This window comes from Diuraphis noxia, unplaced genomic scaffold (assembly GCF_037042655.1).
Source record: "Diuraphis noxia isolate RWA-SAM2 unplaced genomic scaffold, SU_Dnox_SAM2 contig0003, whole genome shotgun sequence".
NCBI lineage: Eukaryota > Metazoa > Arthropoda > Insecta > Hemiptera > Aphididae > Diuraphis > Diuraphis noxia.
In genome coordinates this window covers 24,910,546-24,930,939 of record NW_028301713.1, presented here as the reverse complement: position 1 = coordinate 24,930,939, position 20,394 = coordinate 24,910,546, and the positions used below count along the sequence as shown (strand labels likewise).

The 20,394-nt window shown below is 25.7% G+C and overlaps 1 protein-coding gene across 9 annotated transcripts; it reads right to left on the bottom strand.

Annotated features, from left to right (window-relative positions):
- Positions 1-4,234: 4,234 nt before the first annotated feature.
- On the bottom strand, positions 4,235-20,347 carry LOC107170277 (uncharacterized). Of its 9 annotated transcripts, XM_089224362.1 has the most exons (13): positions 20,071-20,345; positions 17,861-19,474; positions 17,218-17,388; positions 16,568-17,105; positions 15,624-15,913; positions 14,536-14,631; positions 14,252-14,467; positions 13,315-13,398; positions 9,737-12,606; positions 7,328-7,686; positions 6,007-6,228; positions 4,937-5,027; positions 4,235-4,426 (listed from the first exon to the last, which is right to left on the bottom strand). In XM_089224362.1, exons 3-13 carry the CDS (start codon positions 17,306-17,308, stop codon positions 4,334-4,336), a joined length of 4,950 nt encoding a protein of 1,649 aa, XP_089080488.1. In that variant the 5' UTR covers positions 17,309-17,388; positions 17,861-19,474; positions 20,071-20,345; the 3' UTR covers positions 4,235-4,333. The 9 variants fall into 9 exon arrangements, 5 of the variants coding, with proteins under 5 accessions (XP_089080488.1, XP_089080487.1, XP_089080490.1 ...); XM_089224361.1 differs by lacking the exon at positions 17,861-19,474; XM_089224364.1 differs by lacking the exons at positions 17,861-19,474; positions 20,071-20,345 and having other exon boundaries at positions 16,968-17,105; positions 17,218-17,229.
- Between the last annotated feature and the right edge of the window lie 47 nt (positions 20,348-20,394).

Genomic DNA, 20,394 nt, shown 5'->3' with positions numbered 1-20,394 from the left:
GCGAGCCGAAATCATAGTCGTTGTAAATTTTTATAAATAAACGATGCCTCATGGGAGCTAAGCAATGTGAAAACAGTTCGGCTCCCATGTGGTGATTTAATACAAAAAAAAAAAAGGTATCTACCTATGATTATAGCTAATCAAAAAAAACTTTTATAAGGACCATCAACTTACAAACACGCCGAACATTCCTACTTATTATTAGTATTATTTATTTATTATTATTATTATTATTATTATAAATTATTATTATTATTGTTGTTGTTGTTGTTGTTGTACACACGAATGCGTCGACAGCGGTCTTTGTTTCTTATTTTTGGTATTAAAGAGTACCCAACAGGCATACGGTAATATGGCGAGGGGGAGTAGGGTTAATAGAGGGCAACTTCCCACTCAGGTATTTCACTTTAGATCCTGTCATAAGTTTAAAATAACTTTATTTTAACAAAAAAAATACTATAGCACAATCGTACATTATAATCATAGCTAAATAAATTTTTAAAGTTTATTTAGTCATTATATTAATATTATTTTTTTTTAAAGCGAGTAAGTAAGTGGATGCCTCTCTGCTGTACATTAGGTGTTATAAGTGCGTTACTGTAATGCAGTGGCGTATCCATGGGGTGGGTTTTGGGGTCAGAACTCCCCCCCCCCATGAACCTGAGATGATAAATTAACTTTTACATGAAACATGGTTATTTCTTTAACATTTTTATATTTTAGAATTTCGACTTGAAAATTATATTAATAGCTTGTTTAAACACTATAAACGTATTATATACACGCTGCACACACACATAATTGTAATGAAAATGGCTATCCAAATGTCTATAAACTGTTAAAAGTATTGAAGCTAAAAAAAAGCGGGTAAGTGGATGTCGCTCTGCTGTACATTAGGTGGTGGGGTAGACCTCTGACTAGGGTAGGTTAGATTTGAATGCAATGATAGGTATCATTGTATACGAAAAACGATTCTGAACGGAGATGATTTGTCAGTCTAGGTCCTAGGATATATTATAGATTATTAAAAAATTTCAAATCTTTGATTTAAAAAGAACATTTTATATAAATTTCTAGCTTAAAATAATTTGCGAATTTTCGTGATTTTTACGTATGTTGTCAAAATTAAAATTGAAATGCTTGTAAAAAAAAAAAATGTGACTATGCATTTCTTTTATTTTTCAACTGCTATTGTAAAAATATTTTAGGAACCTTGTATTAAATTCTCAAATCTTAGAATTAAAAAGAAAAACTTTTATGAATTTCTATCTTAGATAATTTGAACTTTGCCGTAATAAATTTTCAAATCTTAGATATAAAAGGAAAATGCTTTATGAATTTCTAGTTTAAAATTATTTGCGAATTTTCGTGATTTTTATGTATTTTGTCGAAATTCAGACTTTGAATTATAATGCTTTTAAAAAAAAATTATTCATATATATTTCTTTTATTTTTCAACTGCTATTGCAAAAATATGTTAGGAGCCTTGTATTAAATTTTCAAATCTTAGATCTAAAAAGAAAAATTTTTATGAATTTCTATCTAAGATAATTTGAACATTGCCGTAATTTTTACGTATTAAGTCAATATTTGAACTTCATATGCTAATAAAAAAAAATTGTGCCTATGTATTTTTATAATTTTTTCATTACTATAAGAATAACTTATGAGGAACTTTGTATTCAATTTTCAAGTATTTTGATAGTGCCAAAAAAATTTTATCGACCCTTCAAAAAAAATTTTCAGAAAAATTGAAAATTTCAGTCGTCTATAAATATCTCAAAAAAAGTCAAAATATTTTGAAAATTAAATAATCATGTAAAGAAAATTCCAATCCTAATAACTAGTAAAATTTTCAAGTATCTAGGACTTATACTTTTTGAATAATAACAAATATTTAAAATCGTTTCAGGATAAATCGTTATCGTTACGCTATTTCGTAAAAATTTAAAATTCAAACGCATTTAAAATTTTTCCTATAATGATCCATCGAGTTTTCTCTATAGCTACTTGGAGGAAAACTTATGAAGAACTTAGTGTTGTATTTTTAATCCTTAGTTATAAACGCAAAGAATTTTATGATTTTTCAACTTCAAAATTACTTGCAAATTTTCGCGTTTTCGACAGATTTCGTAAAATTTTTAACTATAAACGCTTATTAAAAAAAATTGCGACTTACGATTTTTAATTATTTTTAGCTACAATAAGAACAACTCATAAGGAACCTTGTATTAAATTTTCAAGTTTTTTTGGTCGTCCAACATTTTTTACCGGCACTTCAAAAAAAAATTCTCAAAAAAATTGAAAATTTCAGTTGTCTATATATAACTCAAAAAAAGTCAAAAATTTTTGAAAATTAAACTGTATATATATAACACTAACATAAAAATTTGGTGAAAATTTCAAGTATTTACAGTGATAAGTTTTTGAATTAAAACCATATAAAAAATTCGATTTGGTCGAAAACTGGTTTTGCGTAAAAATTCCCGTTTTTCTGTCATTTTTTTTTTGTTTTTCTCATTTTTTTTTTGAAAACTGTTGGAAAATGTTTACTTTTGACCTTTATAGTGCACCAAGGATCTTCAATTTTACATCGGAAACCACCCCCAATGTTTGAAATCGAAGCATTATTTCGACTAGTTTTGCTGTACACAGACACACAAAAAAAAAAAAACACACATCATTGTAAAATCAATACATTCATCACTTCGTTCAGAATCTAAAATCAGTTCTTGAAAATCCGAAGATTATATTTCAAACTCTTTTAGAAATAGAAAGTTTAGATACACATTCTGGTTGTCTGGTTCGATGCAGCTTCACTTTCACACTGTGTTCAAAGCTTTAAGTTCATATTTTGTCTCGATATTCTTAGGTAAGTTTTAGGTTTGACTTATGTATTAAACTTATATTTACAGTCACCAAAAACTGTTAAAAAATATGCATAATGCATACAATTGAATATTTAAAAATTATAGAAGTGATTCAAAATTTAATGAATTATAGATACCATTAAAAATTGTCTATGATCAAAATAACATAGATCCTCCTAAAATTCCAAGAATGTCCAAAGTACCAAATAGACACGGTGGAGGTGATAAGCAAGCAGTTTACAAAGATGTTTAACACTATTTTAAAATTAACTGTTATTTTCCAGCTTAATATTTATTAACTAAAGATTTATAAATAATCGTTTTTCTAAAAATGTATCCTACAAACATTATGTTAAGAACTATATGTGAAGAAAATCCATCGAATAAGGTTATTTAAAAAGTAGGTATGTACCTACATTGTACATACAACATACAGTTTAGATGAATTGTAATTAAAAGGAGAGCTGTATATTTTAAATAAAATTAAAACAAAACCATGTATAAAAGATTTATTGGAAAAAATAGAATAGATTTTTTTTAAGAATAATAATTTGAAAGTTGGGTTTGAAAATTATAGCAAATATTTAATTATACGTATTTTTGGCAATTCCTACAAACACAGTTTCAAATGAATGATGTTTCGGTTCGCTGAAAAACATGAATACGGCTTACTATATGGGCCAAACAAGACTGAATAGTATTGCACCTCTCTACATTGAAGGTGATTGAGAAGTTGATTTTGATCAAGTACCTAATAGATGAATTTGACAAAGGTGCATCAATTCGAGGTCGACGACTCGTATTGAAATAAAATATTAATATTAATATATGTTTACTAATAAAATTTTGATAAATTGTAATAAGAAGGTGATCTGTTCTATATACTTTTTGTTTTTATATTTGAATACTGTCTATTACTAGCTAATAAATATAAATTATAATACTTGCTGATTTATTTATTGAGAGGGATTAAACCACTTTTTTTCATACCTACATTATAGACTTTTAGTTCTACCACAGACTGCCACTGCCCCCCTCCCAAGATTTTATCCCAGATTATGCCTATGCTAGTGCCTATGATTTAATTTATTTTTTTTAATTAATCACTCGGCGAAGAAATCAAAATCTATAGAATGATAATAGTCTAAAAGAGTAAATGAAATGGACAGTAATAGGATTAGGAAAATCCATTTAAATACTAAATGCTATAGTAATAAGATAAAAGTAATGCATGTTGAAAGATTAAAGTAGTATTTGAAATATTTAGAAATCCTGGTAATATGTTTTTTAATAATTAATAACAACTAGCTGATACGATGTTATTACTTCTTAATAAAATAATGTACAAACAAAGTTTCAAAAAATTAAATAGTTAAACAAAAAACAAACTTTATTTTTTTTAAACATAATGAAACAATAATATAACATTTACATTAATTTAATGTATAACAATTTATAAATTTTTATTTTCTACCATGTACAACAGACAAAAAATCATCAACATCAACATTTGTCAGCAACCGTTGATGTTCAACTTTGGACACATTAGTAGGAATCTGCAGTAATAAATAAATACATTTAATATATCACCTACATTTTTAATTAGATATAATAATTAACTTATTAGCGGCAAAAAGATTGATCTTAAAATATTGCATAACGCACATAATTTTTAGTCAGTTATAAAAAAGAATTCATAATAAACATTATAATATATGTATACCATAAAAGTAATAAAACATAACTCATAAACTAATACACTAATATTGCAGTAAATTTGAATTTTAAACATTCCTGCTTTGGAATATAAAATTAAAATTAAAACTGTATGCTGTCATTCAAAAAAGTAAAAAAAAACTAGAGATTTTAAAGATAAAAACTATTAAAGATTCATTTTTTTCAACTAGAAACCATATGATTAATTTTTTTTCGAAAACAATCAATACTTTTTGATATAATAAGTCCATGATAAAATAATCAAATGATATTTTAATTTAATATTTACAATATATTTTTGTAATAGGTAATATAGAAACTATGAAAGAATGTTTTTGAAACTCATTTACCTTATTATTTATTTCTCGATCTAAATGCCTTTTAGTAGCCTTCTTAACAATATCTTCTGATCTATGTAACTTTTGTAAATCATTTAGTGACCTGCGACATTAGTAACAACATCAATTATAGCACATTTAAGTTTCAATTAATCACCCTAAACAAAAACTTAGATGCAATATAATGTATTATACCGGGTGATTCTTTTATCATTGAACACTCATTATTTCAAAAATTATTAATGTTCTTGAAAATATTATTTTACATAGTTTCATGTTGTTAAAAAACCAACCTTTTTTAAAAAAATTATATTTTTAAATATTTTTTATACTTATCATTTTTTAATAGTTATATAGAGTTATAAGTATTTAAAGTTTAGACAAACGGAGTAGTGTACAAACATTTTGTGGGTAACCCCGTACCACTCCACTCTGCCAATCTAAACTTTAAATACTTATAACTCATAAATTACTCGTCCTAAATTTGATTTTTATGAATCAAAATACTTAGAAAAATATTCTGCTTTGGAATATGAAATTAAAACTCTATGTTATCATTCAAAAAAGTAAAAAACTTAAAAAATGATAAAGATAAAAAAAATTTTAAAATAAATTTTTTTAATAAAAATGTTGGTTTTGAACAACTTGAAACTATGTAAAAAAAAATATTTTCAAAAACATTAGTAATTTTTGAAATAATGAGTGTTCAATGATAAAAGAATCACTCGGTAAAGATTATTTAGTAATAAATACATATATAAAATATAGATATCAAATTAAAAGGTACTTAGGGCCCGTGTTACAATAGTTGAACTCCGGTTAAACCACGGAATTCGGCCAGTAAAATCAGTGGTTCAAGCATAACCGAGGTTTAAACTATGATTGTAAAACGGATCCTTAATCAGTTTTGAAAACAGAGTTAACAAGTATTTTTATCGTAATTAATTTTTATGAAATATTTTAAAATCATACTTCAATTTTAATATAATATTTTTATTTAAGGTAATTTGTACAAAAATAGCACAAAATAAAATATTTTATTTAATCGAAATAACTAATAATTTTAAAATATGATATATTACTTTCTTTGTGGGATTGATAATCTTTCATTTTCTTCAAGCCAACATTTTCTTTTATTATAATCACGATAACTACGCCTTTTTTCATCTTTGTGCTTAAACTTATCTTTGTCCCTTACTGAATCTTCCCAAAATTCTCTTTTCACATTTTTATGATGACTTCTTTGAAAATTATTCCGACTATCATCAATCCGACGTTCATTGTGATATCGAAATTGTTTTGATCTATTCACATAATTTATAGTTAATCATAATTAATATATGATAAGTTATATTTATATATACAGACTACAGAATATAACAGAAAACCTAACAAATAAAATAACTTTTGTTCTAATCAATATTTTTTTTTAAATATATAATTTATTAAATCTTGTGTTACATGCATAATATATTATTTTATTATTTTTTTACATTTTAATACTAAAAATAAGAAACTTAAAGTCTGATTTAATCGTTTTTGAAAAATGTTTATACTTTTTAAACCTAAAATATTTATACAACTGGAACAATTTTACTTAATACAAATAATGAGATTTTTAAAAAAACCAAAGTTAACTTAAATAAATATTTTTACAATCAAAATGTTTCTAAAAGTCTGATTTACAAATTCGCTGTTTTGAAGTTTTTACAATATTTTTCATTATGTGCAATAAAAATAAAAATTATATACTGTGTATATAATTAATGATAGCTTCTGAAAATGAAATTAAAAAAATTATTTTACATATTGATTAGAACAAAAGTTATTTCACTTGGCAGGTCTTTTTGTTATACCTTGCATATTTAAAGCTAATACAATAAATAGTTGCCCCACCTAACTTCTCAAGAAAGATGGAAATTTCCATAAATAGAATGCGCATAGGACACACGCAGCTAACTCACCAGTACCCGATGAAGAAAGAAGACCTACCCATTTGCGCCAGTTGTGGTACACTCCTATCAATCAATCATTTTATATCTGAATGCCATTCCTTTGAATTGGACAAACATTAAGCTGGAGTATCAAATATTATATCGGTAGCCCTCCATCCAGACAACATAAGTCCCATGATGTCCTTTTTGATCAAGACCAACCTTATTAATAGCTTATAATTTATTATGTTGTAATATGTGTAATATGTGTGTGTAAATAATGTATAATGTATATAATAATTCTTCCTAACAATGTAAACTATGTCAGCCAATGGCCTCCACTGCCGAGGCTTATTTTTAATAACAAAAAAAAAAATAAATAATTGATAAATTAGTTAAAAAGTGTATTAACTTACACTACTTGAAATTAAACTATTGCACATTTTTATTGATGCACACATACATTTACCTATAATTTCTATCAAAATTATGATTGGTTATATTTTGCCGACGGTTTGTTTTCCTATGTCTGTCGTCTCTCTGTCTTATTGGGTGGTTATGAACTGAGTCTTCCCAAAAGGAGGGGCTTCTTCTGGCTCTATTGTCTTTGTCATTTTTTATTTCATCGCCGGTTTTAGGAGTGTTAGACACTGATATGATTATTTCTTCATCATACCTCAATTCACCACTTTCCATTTCCAGGTTGGTGTCAAACATTTTATTTGTTGTCATCAACTGTGGGGTAATTTGATCAGATAACTGCACATTGTTTAATTCTGAGAGTATTTCAAGAAAATCAAATGTTTCTGATAAATTTAAATAAACCATCTGAAAAATATGAAATTAAATAATGATATTAAATAATAATTAAAGTTAATAAATATAACAATAATTAAACATAAATCAATATTTAATTAAACTAAAGCACCTAAAAAAAATTAGGTATTTTATTTTTAATGTAATGTACACTATACTAAAATAATATAGAGTTATGCATTTTAATTTATTCGGCGATAAAATAGTTGGTATTGGTCTAAAGTATTACCCTGCCACTCAGATTTAGTTAACACCTGCTATTTACATCTCTTATGTTTTTGATATTCTAACCATCTGTTATAAAAAGGTTATACTCCAGATAAAAAGGTACAGAAATTAATAACATAGGTATTTGTTTCAAATTCACTTATTAAATATTTTAAGAAAAATGTTTGGTAGAATCCGTGTAGTTAAATTAATGTTATAAAATAGGAATATATAAGTGGGTAATATTATGAAGTACCTAGTACCTCTGATATTTAGTCATTATCAATAAAATTTATATTATAAACTCAAAATAATGGGTTATTTAAACAAAAAACCAAGAATTTTTAGTGAAATGTACTATGATTCATCACAATTTCTTTTTTTGCAAATTACAATTTATACTTACATAATTTTATATACATTTATTTTAACTAATCGAATTATTATAGTATAATAATTATACCATCCGAATTATAAATTCTTTAAATAGTTCTTGTACTTTTTAAACTTTAGTAAGAGACAGGTGTTAACTAAACCAGTATAGGGAATACTTTCTTGGCAAAAGTCAACTAAACCAATACCAAATAGTTTTCATTATGGTATACACTAATGATCTCAAACTCAAATTATCTACGGACCATATATTTTATAATAAGTTCCTGGCCAAATTTTAAGTGTCCTCTTTTTTAGTTATACACTAAAAACTGAAGACAATATGAAGACAAAATATACATACACAAAATCCATTTCTCTAAATGACTATATATTATTTATATATATTATGAAATTATTTTTATTGTAATTACTATTATCAAAATTATTTATAAAAATATAAACAAAGTAGCAGTAGATTTAACTTAATATAACTACAAAATTATCATTGAAAAAATATGATGAATATTAACATTAAAAAAAAATTAGTATTAAAATCTAAAAATATCTTGATTTGTTTATTTTAATTTTTTAAGCTGCACTTGAAACTTGATATCTTTTCTTTTGTACCAAGCTGTCTATATTTTCACAAGAATTTCTTGATGCCAGATGTAAATCAGATTGTATTCTAACATTTGAAATTTGATTGCGACTTTTCGATTTGTTTAATTTTAAGAAAGAAAATAATTGTTTATATACATAAGAGCTACTAAACATGGTTACAGTTTTAGAAAAGTGATTCCTTAGATTTGGATAACTGTTTCCAAGATATTAAAAAATTTATGGAGATCCAAATTTCAAATTTTGATTCTAAAACTAAATTACATTTCAAATCAATTAACCCCATAAATCTTCCCTCACATGTTCTAGATTTATAGAAAATGGCTCACTAAAAAGTAGAAAATCATCTTTATACTTTTGAAAATCTGCAAACCTGTTCATAAATTCATTTTTTAGTAATAAAATGTGTTAAATATATTTTTTAACATCATTACTATTCGTGGGTAACTGTTTTAATGTAGGGAAGTGTATCCAGTTATTTAATGAAAGTTAAGTTTCCCATAATCAAAGTTTCATTGAAAATGAAAAAAAAAATTAACATTTTTACAATTTTTTGGTATATTTTTGTTCAAAATGTATTTTTACTGTGAGCTACATAGAAAGGGTACACTGGCTATATGTTTGAGACCACTGGTATACACTTAAATATACATTTTAATATTAAAAATAACAAGTATGATTTTAGTTTGTTTTCTTTTAGTTAAGACTCATTTTAATTTAAAAGCATTTAGAATCATTTAAAAATGTTTTAACATCTATAGTAACTTATAAGTTATACCTAGAAAATCTTAAGACTAGTTATTAAAAGGGAAACAATATACACAATTATAATGAAACTATAATACTGTTTTAATTATCATACCTTATGGTCACCATCTTCAGTAATGACTTCATAAACCTTTGACTTTTTTAAATATTCAATATTGTCTAGTGGATCATAGATTTGGTTAATCCGAACATCAAAGGTAGCATCATCATGTTCAACAGTAACACAGGAAGTATTATTAACACTGCTATTGTAATTAATGATAGGTGATTCAGGTATGTCAAGACTGATGTTAATATTTTCATTAGAATTACATTTTGTTATAGATATGTTGTCATCCATAGTCATAGTTTTTACAGACTCCAATGGTGAAATGGATTTTTTATGAGTTGCATTATTTTCAATCCCATAAGGTACTTTATTTACATCTGTTATACAATTCTCAGATAATTTAATTCCATGATTGTTCATACCCTGGGTTGTTCTTTTGTCACTACAATCACTTGATAATAGATTCTTACTAGATCCATCTACATCATACATTTTTGAATTAATGTTAGAATCACCTTTATTTAATTTGATGGTCTTAACCCTGGGTTTAATTTTTTTGTTTGTTTTTCCTTTTGGACTATAGTCATAAATTGTTGACGATCTTTTGTTCAAATATCTACTTAACCCAATCAACTGTTCTGAGTTGTCATTAACTGTGGTACGTTTTTGTATTTTACCAATGTTTTTGTTGTGGGATTTATATAGATTAGGACTTTTAGACAAATTAAATAATTTTTCTACTGGGTCATCAAAATGTACCATGAACTTTTTTAATGTTTTTGAACTTTTATTCTTTATTTCTTCTGAATTGTTTTCATTATTATCTTTGGGTAGTATTATTATTGGTTTTATGGATGGTTGTATGTTTAATTCATTTGACAAATTATTTTTAATACCATTACCATTTACAATAGACATAGATTTAATTGATTTGTTTTTGGATATGTATTTGAAACCAGATTTTTTCTTTTCATCTTGAGGTTTTTTATTAATAATTATTGATTTGGGCTGTTCATTAGTATTAGATAATTCATGTGAACTTGAACTCGATGAAATTTCACTTCCAAATAGCTCAACTTTAACAGACTCATAGAGTTGTTTTTTTTTTGCTCTAATGCTTTTTTTTTTTAATAAATCTGTTATTTTAGATTTACTAAAAAGTTTTTCTTTTGATTTTAAAGGTGTACATTCAATTATATCTTTTTTTGTCTTATTGATAATTTGACAACTAGTATTGTTTGAGGTTTCAATAAAATTCTGTTCTGCTGACACAATCATAGTATCAACAGACTTTGAATTTACTGGAGCAGTAGGAAGTAGTGAAATTGGTTTATTTAAATATGTTTCTTTAAATACTTTAATTGAAGATGTTCCTGTCAATGAATCATCATAATGTTCTTCCTTATATGGCTTACTTAGATTGTATTCATATTTTATTTTTGAAATAGGATTTTTGGATACATCAATGGCAGCATCATCACATTTGTATGAAATTTCATCAACTGGATTAAGCTTAACTGGTTCCATACTAATACTTTTTGTAGGACTTTTTAATTCTCTTGAGTTGTTTGTATCAGTTTTATTAAGTAAACCTTGTTCTTTTAAGTTTTTCCTTGGTTCATTTGACTTTTCTGTTAAGGAATATTTAAAATTATTAAACCATTTCAAAATGTTAGGATCTTTTTCCTGATTTTTTTTTATCCGCAAAGTTTTTAAATTAGAAGACTCAATTAATTGATTTTGATTATTTTTCTGTTTGTTAATATTAGCATGGAACTGTTCCCGGTTGATTTTAATTAAACTCTGATTATTTGAGGTATCAATGAGATGTAGTTTATTATTAGACTCGGTTATTTCATTTGAAGTTTCTGAAGAGTTTATGAATTCACTTTGCTTTTTCAATAATTTTTCATTAATGTAATTTTTTAAAGAATCGGATTTAACTGACTGTTCTTCAGTATTCAATTCTGAAGTTTTATCTGGAATTTCCGATGATAAAGGAAATTTAATCTGATTTTTAAATGTATTCAAAACATCCAATTTAACTGGTGATTGTTTATCATGTAATTCTGTAATATTATTATAAGGTTCTAATGAAAAAGGAAATCCTGTCTGCTTATTTAATGACTGTTGGCCATCTTGTGGTGGTCTACTAGAATCTTGCTCATTTAAACCGCCATTAGTGTTTTCAGTAATATTTGAGACATCAGTATATAATTCATTTGTTGTAATTGAATCATAACAAGATTTATTTTGTTCTTCAAGCAATACTATGGATTTATTTTGATCATTGACAGGTTTAATTTTTTTCCTTGGGATTTTTTTTCTTCTTGTTTTTCTTCCATCAGCATCCAATGTTAATATTCCAGCCCCTACCATTTCTCTAATATCTGTATCCCAGTGTTTAACACTATCTTTCTTAACAATTGATTCAAATCCATTAATTGAACCCCAGTCAGCTTGCAGTATTGGTAAAGGACTAGGTGAAGGTTCTTCTGAACATTTTTCAATTCTTTTTGGTGTATCATACAGAAGTTTTGAACGAGCCTGATTTTGAGTTATATTCTTTGGTTGTGGAGTACTAAAATCTAAAGATCTTATATGAGTGCTTCTTCTACGAGGTGTACTCACACTTTTACTTTTCGAGGGTTCTAGTCTATCAACTGGTGTATTGTGAACAATCACATCATCAACTTTGGATGAAACTCCAGGTAATTTTATAATATTATTAATTTCTGTATGATTTTTTTCTTGAGTTTTAAATGAACATTGATTAGGAACTTCAATAATAATTGGTTTAGGAATTTCAACAGGTGGTTGTTTAGAAGTTATATTTGTTCTCCTAAATTTGCTCTCTGTTCCAGGAACTTCAAATGGGTGTTTTCTTTGTTTTGGAAATATATGTTTTTCATGAGCTAAAAGTATAAATCATTAATACAATATTTATAAGTGGTTATATTATTATTGGTATACAGTGTATAACAGAAAGACCTGACAAATGAAATAACTTTTGTTCAAACCCATATTTTTTTTATTTATATAATCGATTGACTAGTTTATAAATAATAAATAATATATTTTACATGTATATATTCTACACATAGGTATTTTGCCGTCATAAGCGAAAACATTGTAAGTCATCAAAGAACGATTTTGAGAAAAACGAGTTTTTGTATTTTGTATTTTCTACGATTTATGGCGTTTAAGTTATTTGATTATTGATTGTATTATATGTTTGGAGTAATATTTCAGACATATGGCATATTCATCTACACAAGCCGAATTTCATAATAATTTTTTTTTTATAACCTCATATTTTATTTTTTTGGGACTTACGGCGTTTTTGCTTATGACGGCAGTATTATATAACATTTTTATTGTATTTTTTAACACTGAAAATAACCAACTTTTAAATCTAGTTTTAGAAAAAATGTTTATAGTAAAAATATTTGTTTAAGTTAATTGGCTTAATTTTAATGATTTGAATACTTTAAAAAATGTCTAAACTTCTAATAAAATATACATCATATACTATTTCTATAAATTTAAATATTATGTAAAAGATTATCATTAAAACATATAAATTGAATTATCATAATACTTTTCAAACTAATTGTACATACCTTGCTGAATTTTTAACATAGGAGTTATTTTAGGAGCAATTTTCACATAGTTTGTTTTGGATAAATAATCTTCTTCTTCTTTAACTGAAAAAAAACAGCATTTACAAAATATTCATCATTTTTAAACAAAATAAAGATGGCATTCTGAAATTCGTTCATTTTTCTTAATGTTCTAAAAGAGCAAAAAGAAATACAGTGCACAAAATGATAGAGTTGATGCAACCCTTAATCCTCATAATGACAAGCTGTTACTTAAAAGTTTAAAATAATATAATTATTAATTATCAAATAATTCTTTTTCAAATAATTTTTAACAACTTAGGTAATTTCTATAGACTTATTTTAATATTAATTGGCAATAATATCTATGAATGTGCCTGAATATATCACATAGTCCTTAAAAAGTATTAGATTTATCACTCGTAACAACCTCATGCTATTTAAGCATGTACATACTCTATTTACTAATTAAAAATAATTGTTGTTGACAACATAAGGTGTTATAAGATGCGAGAAGTGGCGCAGAACATGTACTTCAAGCAGTTCAATTGAATATTAAACTGTCTTAAAAATTGGGTGGGTCTTGAGTAAAATAATAAAATATACTTCCTAATCTTGCTGCTCTATTTTTATTAAACATAGGAATATCATTAAATTATGAATATATAAATAGTTAAGCCTATTTCTCAGTTGTTTGAAGAGGTGGATTGAATTATTTAAGCTGCCAGTTTATACAGTTTTAATTACTTCTATCAATTTATATTGTGTACATTTTAGACTAGTTAAATTGTATACCTACACTTTATATTAAATATATAAAATTATGAGCTTTAGTACCTAGCTTTTCAATATCAATAGTGAATTAGGTACCTAAAAACCATTATAGTAAAATGATAAAGATTTCAATAAAAATATTATTTAATCTTATTAAGCATACCTGGTTCTATTTTAGTTGAGTCGAAGTTATATAAGTCACTTGATTGTAGAACTAATTGATTTGATAACAAATCATAATTATGAAGAACTGTTGTTCTAATATTACCTTCATGTATCAATACAATATTATTGTCAACTTTCATACATTCTTCATTACCATAAACAATATGTTTTGGCGTGTTAAAATCATTCTTTTTTAATTTGTATGGTACATCATCTATAAAAACATAAAAAAAACCATAACACTTATTAATTGTATACAATCATTAAGGATCTATTATGTACTTTTTTTCTTGGCACTACGTAGACGGGATTTGATTGAGTCTGGATGAACATTAGTAGTTGGTTTTTCATTAAATTCAGCATTGTCAACATTTAAAACTGAAATGTATACAAAAATGTATTTGTAGTACATGAATATATTAATGATACATTGTAAGTAAGTAGTTGCTAATTTAAAGTCATAAATAATATTATAACAAATGTCAGTGGCGGGCAGAAAGACTAAATTTTGATGCAGTAGTAACCACTTTTTAAAGGGGTGTTGGACGGTTTCACAGAAGTCTATGCTAAGGTCCGACCATGGCCTGATATCGTTCAGCCACATTTTATTTACATCATATACCTAACTTTTTGATAAGTAAAAAATGTATATTATAGCATAAATTGCATGGTGGTCGTAAATACTTCAAAATGAAATTGCATCATTTAAAATTTAAGTTCAATCTACCACTGACAAAGATATAAAAAATATAGATCATTATGTTTTGTTATATTATTTGTATTTAATTTATACATTTGATTAATTATTTAAATATGGAATAATTATATTAAAATTATTAATGACTAACACTGTGAAAAATTATAAAACCATATGGGTGGTTTTTTGTGACAGTTAATATTTATTAATATACCGTTGCTTTTATAGTATCATATTTGGAATGTTAGCATAGCATACTTATGGATATTACTTATTTATTTAATTTATTTTCCAAAATATCAATACAGCCAATTGTTCACACATTTTTAATCATAAATTGTAAAATAATAAAAATAAATTTTGTTAGGTACCTCTACAACTTAATTTAAGTAGAATTAATATTTTCCTAAATATAAATATATATTTAGATTGCTTAAGATTGGTATTAATAATAAATTTATATAAATATTAATTATAAATAAAAACTTAAGTTTTATCATTTTTTCAAAACTAAATACTATAAAGAAAAAAAATATTTTAATTACAAATACCTACTAAACCTAACCTAAAATTATAAATTCTATAAATATATTCAAATAACTTACTACAAGACTTTTAAATATATAAGTTTATGTAAGTATAAGTTATTAACAAATCTTATCAGGAAACATACCTAAAAACTCATCCAGTATGTTTTTGATTTGTGGATCAGACTGAGCAGAGTCTAATGCTTTTTCAAGTGTAGAAGAATCTAAGACACTTTCTATTTCTTTTTGAGCTTCAAAACATTTATTGATAGTATCAGCAATTTTTTCCAACAAGCTTTGGTCATTCAGAAATGTATCAACTAATTCACCAGTATCAATAATAATTGAACCATCTTTTATCCTATCCTCTTTAAATAATCCTGGCATAGAGTCAAGTGATGTCGCTTCAGGTATTTTCTGATGTTTAGCCTGACCACTATAAAAAAAAAAAAATGTAGTCACTTACATTTTAAAAATCATACATCAAAGTTTAAAAGCTTATTATTTAAACAAAATTTAAGTTTTGAAGAATAATATTAGGAAATACGTCATCACTATCCATATCTTCAGTTTTTACTGCAATTTTCTAAACATAAGAGTGGTCAGAAGTTGTTCAAAATCATTTGTTAGAAATTGGTATCCATTTTAAATGTCAATTCAATTTTTTTTTACAAGCAATATAGAATCTTTATCATTTTATACAATAAGAAAATAAGCTGAAAGTAACAAATACAACTAGTTTACATTATTTTGATAAAAAAAGTCACTTACTTACACTTACACTTCTTATGGCTACTCAATTATGTTACAATTTGTTTTTATTATAATAGGTCACAACATCACTTACAATTCAGGTGTCTTGTGAGTTACCAGTTATAGTAGCTGAGGCCAAATTTTTAATGAGGGGATTCGAATGAGTACTTGGATGATAGAGGAATCTTTTGTAGAAACATTTAGCTTCATCACTTATAATTTTTAGTTTTAGGTCTGAGCGTAGAGAAAAATTAGAAATGTAGGAAGATGACTTTAAATGTAAAGCAAAAATGTATTACTAAAACTTATAATAAATATTTATAATAGTAATACATACACAGAAATTGAATTATGAATATTTTTTGGACTACATTGTAGCATTGACTCAATATTTATTTTTGTTCCATCATATTTTTTTTCTGGAGTACTACACATATGTTTATGGATTTGAAATATTGGAGATTCTTTGTTGTCAATTTTGGAAAATGTTGTGCTTGCATTATTATTTATTAAATGTGTCATTGAAGATAAACAGGGTGAAGAAAATGTGCCTGAGTTTTCCTCATTGGTTATAATGGTCTCATTATTAAATATATCTATTTCTTTCGTTTTAGAAACATTATTAGAAATTATCTCAGTAAACAATGGAATTTCTAATGAATCTTCAGGTGTACTTTTATTTGCTTCTATACTAATTGAAATATGTGTACCCTGATCTTTAGTATGAACTGTATTACCAACACATTTGTCAACCATATTTAATTTGGTCTCAAAAGATTTATCTTCTTTGGTTGATGTATGATCTGAATCTAGTAAATACTGTAACTTCTCAATTAATGTTTTCGATTCATATGCTTTAGATATTCGTTTTTCAACTAAAACCAATTTATATTATACATTTTTTTAAATATTATAAACATTAACAATATTTCTTGAATTTATGATTCATAAAAAATAATAACTAATAAATATAGGTACAAAACTTACTCATGCTACACATAGTTCCAAAAATTTCAAATATATCATGTAAATTGAACCCATTCACTTTTATATTGAAGTTTCTGTTATTTTTAAACATCTGATAACATTCAGTTAAACAAGGAGAGGATTTTAAAAAACAATTAGCAGTTTCTTCATTTTTTTCTTTCTTTAGATAACCTGCATTGACAATTTTTTCTATTAATATAATAATTATAAATACCTACACACTAATATCATGTTTTAAAAAAATTTGTTATGTACCTTCCTTCATAAAAAAAAGTAATTAAAATCTTTAGCATGGCATTCAGATATATTATGACCAGAAATAATATTGTATAGCTAACTAAAATATTCATGAACACTAGGGTGCCCCTTATTTAACTACAAATTTTTTTTTTGCATTTTTGGTGGTCTCCCCACTTAATTTGTGAATATGCATAAAAAAATAAACTACAAAAAGTTTTTAGTCAACCTATTGGTTAACCCCAGCCAACTTGAATTTGAAATTTGAGTACCTATATTAATTCATTCATAATTCAATGATATATTTTACATTTTCATATATAACTCATTTACAATTAGGAAAATTAAAATTTGTTACATAATATATTTTAAATATAATAAAATGTTCTATAAACTATGTTCTTACATAGGTACTTCTTCTTATTTATTATAATTCACAAAATATATTGACTTTTGTGTATGAAAGTAATTTTTTCTTAAAATATTATTATGAATTTTTATTAGTCAAAATTGTTTTTTCAATGTTTTCTTTTTACAATCAGGATATAGTCTTCTGTGTTCTTGTATACATTGTAATAGCAACTCAGACTAGTCAGACTTCTTATCATCTTTGGTTAAAGTTCCGTGAAAATCTTCCATAAGTTTAACTGCTCTTTCCACTGTGTCATTTACTACATTTAGCAAGCATGCAATTTCTTTTCCCACGTAAATAACTAATTTGAGTGTCCCCTGTGCTTGAATCATCATTCAAAAAGGTCGTTATTAATATTAAATCTAGAAAAAAAATTGCATACTGTCCTTTGATATAAAAGAGGTTAGTGTTTTTTCTACAAAAAAAAATTATTATTTTTCTATTAATAACCTTACAACTATGTAATTAAATATCAAAAACGATAGTATAATACACCTGAAAAATTTTCACCAAGATCTTGAAATGAAACAATAAGACACTTAGTAGGTTGGATAATTCCATCATTGTTAAGTGATTGTACCATTAATCTTTTAATTTCGTTTGATAATATGTCATCAAAGAAAGCTAATACTGCTGTCTCTTCTGTTAAGTACCATAAATGATTACTAATTTTTCTTATAGCGGCTTTTGAAAATTAGAGTGTTCAGTTTTATATAGTGTTTAACGTTTTATAAAATTTAAATTGATTGACGGTGCTCTAGCTGCTACAGTACAGTTGAACCAAGCTTTTAAATAAAATCAACCAATAAAAACACAAATATCACGAATAGCATTTTTTTCAGAAGATGATACAGAGTATTGATTTTGGAAAATATATATTTTTAAACAGAAAATAATTCTACTCATCCAGCGAGCTTGATGCATTGCTACAGGTGGACGTATTTTAAATTTGTTGTCCAAATTACCATTGAAAAATATTATAGATAGCTCATGTAATTCTTTATAGTCATCTCAGTAACATTTATTTTACAACATAGCTCAACAAAAGTGGAGAATATCATTTTGTACATCTTCTAAAGCAGTGCAACACTCAAGATCATCTATACCAAAAGTTATATTTCTAATATCAATTTTATTCCAATTTTTCAAAATTTTTTTAATAGTGGGATATTAGGACTTGTCGTTGTATGAGGAAGTACAGTTTCAAAAACGCCACATAAAATTATTTCGTATATGTGGTGGCGACATGGTAGGTAAAGTAAGAAGTAAGTCTCTTCCCAATTTTTGCTCCAATAAAACGCATGCACCATTTAAACACTCTGTATTTGAAGCGGTGGTATCACAGCATAGAGCTTGAACAACATCTGTTACGCCCCACTTTTCTAATGCATAATATATAGCATTAGCTTGTTTTTTTCCCGTTGATAGTAAGCAAATCTTGATTCTTACTGGTTAAAAAAATTGGTAATCTATCAATACCTGAGTCTCTATAGTCTCTACGTCGGTAGTATTTTTTCATCCCATTGTACAGTTATATAGCTGGAATAGAACTTTTAAAATTGGTTTTAATTTTATTGGCACGTGGATCGTAATCCAAATCATTCTTATCTAGAAAAAATATGATAATATTCAACATAACAATATTTGTAATGTTCAAAACTCATAATAATATTTTAAGAAAAAAGTACTTTCATACACAAAAGTCAATATATCTTGTAAATTATAATTTATAATAAATAAGAAGAAGTACCTATGTAAGAACATAATTTACAGAAAATTGTATTATATTTAAAACATAATATGTAACAAATTTTAATTTTCCTAATTGTAAATGAGTTATATATGAAAATGTATGTAATTAATATACTCAAATTTCAAATTCAAGTTGGCACGGGTTACCCTTAATAGACTGACTTGAAACTTTTTGTAGTTCATTTTTTTAGGCATATACACAAATTAAGTGGGTGAGACCAACAAAAATGTAAAAAAAAAATTTAAGGGACACTAATGAACACGTTTTGATGTATTGAGTTAAATTGAAAACAGTAGTCTCATGCCAACCGTCAACATATCAAATAATGTCCAGTCTCAAGAGTCAAGACAGGATAAACAAAATATATTGCTGAACAGCTGAACGTTCGAATTTGATTTTTTAAACTACTATCTACCTGGTATTATAGAAATCTAAACTCTTAAGTACTCACCATATACTAAACGAGCTATTTCAGATGGCATCAACGGTTCCATTTTTAATAGGTGAATGGCAAATGTGGTAATTTTTTGTTTCATATAATTGACAGGAGAAATCCGTGGATATTCTGATTCATATCGTTTTCATTAACTTAGAAATATCTTAGATTTTATAAGTCTTAAATATCTATGAAAAATCTCAGAAATCTACGTCATATTAAACTATTAAAGTTGAAAAGTCTAAAGGAAAACAAAAATAGTTTACGATTTGCGTGATTACTCTATGGATAATATAGTAATATCTGATAATACCACATGATTGAATCTGATATCTAAAG

Bases quoted from the DNA above. Each gene is read 5' to 3' on its own strand.
- LOC107170277 (XM_089224361.1), bottom strand. From the start codon at position 20,155: ATGAAACAAAAAATTACCACATTTGCCATTCACCTATTAAAAATGGAA. The intron at 6,229-7,327 runs GTAAATGTATGT...TTATGTGAATAG, and splicing joins AATTTTGATAGAAATTATAG to ATCAAAACAATTTCGATATC. The intron at 5,028-6,006 runs GTAATATATCAT...CTAATGTCGCAG, and splicing joins TTATCAATCCCACAAAGAAA to GTCACTAAATGATTTACAAA.